Source organism: Hippocampus guttulatus, chromosome 20 (genome assembly GCF_054856545.1).
Source record: "Hippocampus guttulatus isolate MCC_2025c chromosome 20, RoL_Hgut_1.0, whole genome shotgun sequence".
Taxonomy (NCBI): domain Eukaryota; kingdom Metazoa; phylum Chordata; class Actinopteri; order Syngnathiformes; family Syngnathidae; genus Hippocampus; species Hippocampus guttulatus.
Window position 1 is genome coordinate 7677423 of NC_141280.1, and position 6104 is coordinate 7683526.

Here is a 6104-nt window from a genome sequence, read left to right on the forward strand (position 1 = left end):
CTTTCTGGTTTATTCCCTAAAACGGACATTTTGCAAACTGCAGCTGTGGAGGAACAAGAGGACCCTCATGATCACAAACGTAAAGGTGTTTACAAGATACGCAAAGTTGTCCTTCTAGTTTAATCCTTGAAAGAAAGGGGAGGAATTGCACAGAGCAGCCACGACAGCATGCGGCACACAAGATCATCTGACTAAATCGCGAGAGTCTTGTCGTCACAAATATACAAATGTAGTTTCGAGTATAAATAAATAATACAGATTCAGAGAAGGAGCTCAAACACTTGCGGGGTCTTGCGTGGCGGAAATGTTGCCGTTGGTGTTTGGGAGAAGCCTGGTGGAAAACTGCTGGTGCTGCTCCGCCGCTTTGTGCTTCATCCTGAAAACAGCAAAAGCCGCATTAAGTTTTAACATACAGTTAGCATTAGCTTTGGCAACCTAGCATGAACTCAACTCAACTGTATTTATAGAGCACTTTCAAACAGCCATCGCTTCATACAAAGTGCTGTACATATACAATAAACAGTAAAACAAATCGGTAATAAAGACGGTAGAAAGCACCGAACAGTAAAACCAAGGACAAATCTAAGTCATGCTGAGTCGAATGCCAAAGAATACAAGTGAGTTTTGAGGAGGGTTTTGAAGATGGGCAGCGAGGAGGCTTGCCGAATGTTCAGTGGGAGGTCATTCCAGAGAGAGGGACCAGCAACAGAAAAGGCTCGATCCCCTCTGAGCCTCAGTTTAGTTCCTGGTACTTCTAATAATGTCTGGTCCGCAGACCTGAGGCGCCGGGCAGGTGTGTAGGGGCGGATGAGCTCAGAGAGGTAAGGTGGCGCGAGATTATTCAGAGATTTGAAAACAAATAAGAGGATCTTGAAAATAACTCTAAAATGTATGGGGAGCCAGTGAAGGGATGCCAGAGTAGGAGTTATGTGCTCCCTCTTACGAGTACCAGTCAAGAGGCGGGCAGCGGCATTCTGGACCAGCTGAAGGCGCTTAATGGAGGACTGGCTGACTCCGAAGTAAAGGGCATTGCAGTAATCAAGCCGCGAACTAGTAAGCTTTATCCCGGGAACGTGTAACTTTAGCCCGTAAACTGAAATAGGAACTTCACCCAGAAACTTGGAACTTTACCCAGGAACTGGTTTACTTCAGCTCGAAGCTAGGGACTTTACTCAGGATCCTTTTCAGGAATGAGGAACTTTAGCCAGGAACTTAAGGGCTTTACACAGGAACAAATAACAGAGGCCGTGCACTAAGAACTCTCCTCACAAACGTCGACTTTTTCTCAGGAACAAGGAACCTTACCCAGGAACTTGGCGCTTCAAGTACAGTACCTTCTGGGAACAAGGGTCTCCAGGCAGTAAAGAGAAAACGCTAAACTTCAATCAGAAGCTAGGAACTTTGGCCAAGAACTAAAATAGATACTTTAGCCAGGAACAAGATACTGGTTAGTGTAGCTTGAAAATCAGAACTTTCCTGAGAACTCTGTCAATTTTCCTTGGAACACGAAACCTTACCAAGGAACTCAGAACCTTACCTGGGAATATATCATTTTAGCCGAGAACTAGGAACTTTGCTTGGAAACTTTTCTCAAGAACAACAAACTTTATCCTGTAATTTCGATCTTGACCCACGACTTTAGCATTTTACCTGAGAACAAGTAACTTAAAGGAACAAACTTAGGAACTCTGAACTGAATCCTGGAATTATGAACTTTACCCAACGAACAAGGAACTCTAGCCAGGAATGAGTACATTTACCTTGGGAAAGCTTACCTGGGAACTAGCATCAACCAAAACACAGACATATCCTGTACATACATGTACATGGTTTTAGCTAGCTAGCACAAACAGGGCACATCTCCCTAACTTATGGTGTTATGTCCTGCGACTCACTTTTCTGGATGTTCCACATCATCAATGGTGTCGGGCAGCGGGACCCCGCGGGTTTCCGGTAGCATCAAGACCAAAGCGCCAGCTAGGAACGCCAGGAAGCCTAAAAAAAAGTCAAAGTTTAGCCACTGCAACAAGCTACAGCGACCCAGCCTGAAGCACCGGTGGGCTAACCGAAGATGATGAGGGGCAGCTCCAACCATATGACGGCCAGCCGGTAGAGCAGGAAGGGAGCCACGATACCGCCTACGTCGCACAGCGTGGAACACACAGACACGCCCAGATTCCTGATGTCACAAAGAAGAAACTTCACTTAAAAAACTTCAGCCAGGCACTGACAGCTTAGCCATGACCTAAAGACTTTACAGAGGAACTAGGAAATGTACCTGGAAATGATCAAGTTAACATCGGAACATTTCATTTTATCTGGGGAAGAAAGAACTTTGACCAGGGACTAGGAATTCTGAACTTGGCAGTAAAAGTTCCTAGTTTCTCTGCAAAACTACTTCACGGTGAAAGTTTCAACTTCCTGGTTAAAATGACACGTTCCGCCGTTAAGTTCCATATAAAGTTCTTAGTTTTTGGGGTAAAGTTCTGCTGCAAAGTTGCTTGCTCATGGTTTTAAGTGTTTTGCACACCGGGTAAAGTTCTTGAGTTCCTAGTTTCTGGGTAAAGATAATAAAGGTTGTAGTTAATGGGGAAAAGTTCAGAGTTCCAAAGCCCATGTTGATGAGTAGAATTGAGGCGATGACAGTTTTACCTGACAAAAGTCGGATAGAGTTCCGTGTTGACGAAGACGACCATCTCAAATGCCATGGTGATGCCCAGCCGGCCCACACACTCCACTGTCGTCCTCAACCAACCTGCCGGCAAGCGCGTGTTAGCTCGCAGCTTCAAGAAAGACGGCCTTACTCACCATCGTGAAGGAAGACCGCGATGAAGCAGGCAGCTCCGGCCACGGCGTTGGCGGCGGCGAAGGGGAGGCGGCGGCCAATGCGCTCGATGGTGAAGAGGATGAGGAAGGCAGCGGGGAACTCCATCAGGGAAGAGATCAGGAAGCTGATGTAAACATTTCCTCCCATGATGCCCAGACGCATGATCAGGCCCTGGTAGACCACCGCACTGGTGAACCTGCGGCAACACGGCATTATAGTTGGTGAGCAAGCCTTACCGCCGGATGCTGGCGAATTTCCATTAGCCTGTCTGAGGAGTTTTCATTTTGTTAGAAGTAAGCTAGCGGACAGCATGCAGGACGTTCAGGGGTAAGCAAAACAAAAGCGCCAGGGCTGTTTCTAGACATTTTGGTTCTGTGTGGATCAAGTATCAATGGTAGTAATGAGAAAACATTTTTTTGAAAAAAACGTTTGTGGACAAAATACAATTTAAATAGAGTGCTTTAAAAACATATGGTAACTACGACTACTGTATTTTCATCGCGGAAATAGCTGTATTTTCCCTTTTTGTCAATTATTTTCATACAAGAGCTTTTTGTGGCCTATTTTAAATGTATTTCTTTCGTTAAAAAATATATCTAAAACTATTAAATAAATAAATAAAAATTTAAAAAATTACAATTTTCAAAAAAACAGACCCGCTGTAAAAATGAATTAAAAGGAACTGAATTGACACAACTAAAGTCAAAACAAAATAAAATCAAAAATGGAAAATCCCAATTATAACCCTGGTGGGGACTGACCAGTTGTAGCTGAGGATCAAGGTGTGCTTCCTCATGTTGGGCGTTCGGATCAGGTCCATCAAGGAAGCTTTGGCTGACGAGTCGGCGTTGTCGTCTGCCAGAGTCTGTCGCCGACGAAGCAGAAGGAGATAAGCCGGGTTTGTACTCTTAATGTGTGACTTGAAGATGAAGCCCACTGAGAGCAGACCTCAATGTTTTTGGTCAGAGTCCTGTTGTTCTCTTTGGCCATTGCCGCCGTGATCGCTACAGCTTGGGACTTCCTGTTCTGCGATAGAAGCCATCTTGGAGATTCCGGGATGAACCTGTCAATACGAGACGAGACGGGGTATTGAAACCGTAGCGTATTATGAGTTATTTCGGAAAGTTAAGCCTCTGGTTCTCGAGTCAAGGTCCGTGGGCGAAAAAGTTCTCAGGTAAAAGTTACAATCCAGTTTCCTAGTTACTAGTTCCAAAGTAAAGCTCACCAGTAGTAGATGACGTAAACGAAGTAGGGCACGGTGATGACCACCTGCAGCCAGCGCCAGTCAGTGATGAAGTAGGCCAGCAGGGGAAGCACCAGCAGGCCCACGCTGAAGAACATCTGGTACAAAATGCCCACCGTGCGCCTTGACTCCACGCCCACGATCTCCGTGACTGGGAGGGAATAGCACCGAATCGTGAAATCGTCATCCGTCAGATCAAGGTTCACTTTGACACAAGTTTATGTGCCTACTTGGCTGTTTCTACAATCTGGACTCGATCAAAAGCGTGACTTACTCAGCACATATCCCGCCATCCATCCACCTTTCACGCCAAACCCGAAGAGCACCCTGAAGATCAGCATAGACACGTAGTTGGGCGCCAAGGCCACCAGGATGCCCGCCACACCATTAAAAACGTTGGACATCACGAAGCTCAATTTCCTGCCAAACCTGGGCAGAGGGAAAGAAAAAAAAATGTGAGTGAGCAACGGCCAGGACAATGAGGGCGGGTGACGTTTGGGGCTTACCTGTCGGCCAGGTAGCCGATGGCGATGCTTCCCAGCAGGAAGCCCACGTTGAGCATGGCCTGGAACATGTCCATCAGCCAGGCGTCGGAGCACACCAAGTCAAACTGTAGACAACCGCAGATACCAGGTTTGAAAGGGCCGGGGTTAAAAAAAAAAAAAAAATTACCAAATAAAAAAATTAAACCTCTATAGTAGGAGCTACAGACGCATTTTTATAAAATCATGGAATATTATTATTTTTTTTTTTTAACGGGGTTTGATGTGCGTGCAAAGTTTAGCGAGTTTGGATCCATATTTAGGCCGTTAAATTTTTTTATTCATTTGGAGAATAATTCCCAAATCTAGAAAAAATAAAAAATAGTAACCATTGCAAGTCGCTGTTCATACCCTAATAAACAGATCATAAAATTAAACGACTGATGCATGTGTAAATGGAGAAATAATCGATGGAATATATGCCAATGAGTATTTTGTTGTCTGTCATCATTGGCAACCCTGCCCCCCCAAAAAAACCACGAGTGTTTTCAAGAGTGTGTACCTCAGTGACGAACGAACGTCTCCCCTCGTAGTCATACTCCCATCCGCTGGCGCAGGGCTTGACGGGCAACCCGCTCAGGTCAATTTCCTTGGTGTCGCAGGTGAGCGTGGCGTTCCAGTCCACATCATACTGCTCACAACCGCTGTACTGCAGCTCGCCCGACACGTTAACCAGCGGCGACGTCAGCCGCCGGCCATCGGCCAGGCTGCGTCCGCACGTCCGCCTCCACTGCTCCACCGTGCCCTCCCGACACCAGTGGTCCGGCGTGAAACCCTGGAAGACGATGCCTACGTAGACGCCGGCCCACGGCATCGACACCAGGCAGAGCAGGGCAAAGATGCGCTTCTGGCAGCGGCCGAATTTGCCGACTTCTTCCAAGATGTCATCGAATGTAGTCATTGTGGCGCAAAATGTGGCGAGTGGTCCGGTCCGCTGGGTTTTTTAAGCGGACGGGTCCGAGCAAAGTTCAGGGGCTGAGCGGCGAGGCGTTAAAGCGTGTTTACAGACGCATGCTTCGGGGGATGTCACATGGCCTTCGAAGCTTACGTACATCAACACACATGCGAACGGTCCAGTTATCGGTTGGCGGGAAAAAAGTGCATTTACGTGAGGTAAGGTATTTATTCTGGCATGGAAATAGAGGGGCTTGTGTGCAATCAAATTTGTGCATATGAATGACACAAAAATTTTCCCCCTTAACTTATTCAGTACCAGCCAATTCTGGACCAAGTCTGAAAAGACGTTTAAAAACGTCTTTGGGAGTGAATGAGTTAAGGGAAGAGAATGGAAATTTATGTGGGGAGAGGTGTTAATTTTTTCATGTGCAAGATAATGTGTTTTTTTTCCTCCCAGGGAGAGAAATAAGGAGGTGAGTGATTTATGTTTGAGGTGATGACACTTGCGCAAATTATCATTATTTTTTGTTGTTGTAGAGGCTGTTTATGTGAGGTGAGGGATTCATGAAACATTCGGTACTTGCCAGAGGGGAAA

At 46.1% G+C, this 6104-nt stretch overlaps 1 protein-coding gene across 1 annotated transcript; it reads right to left on the bottom strand.

Moving 5' to 3' along the window:
* Positions 1-4: 4 nt before the first annotated feature.
* On the bottom strand, positions 5-5663 carry LOC147187830 (solute carrier family 22 member 2-like). Its single transcript, XM_086100723.1, has 11 exons — positions 5115-5663; positions 4577-4680; positions 4345-4499; positions 4053-4221; positions 3776-3890; positions 3589-3692; positions 2809-3023; positions 2653-2755; positions 2067-2179; positions 1896-1995; positions 5-376 (listed from the first exon to the last, which is right to left on the bottom strand). The coding sequence occupies exons 1-11, from the start codon at positions 5511-5513 to the stop codon at positions 274-276; spliced, it is 1680 nt and encodes a 559-aa protein (XP_085956849.1). The 5' UTR covers positions 5514-5663; the 3' UTR covers positions 5-273.
* Positions 5664-6104: the final 441 nt, after the last annotated feature.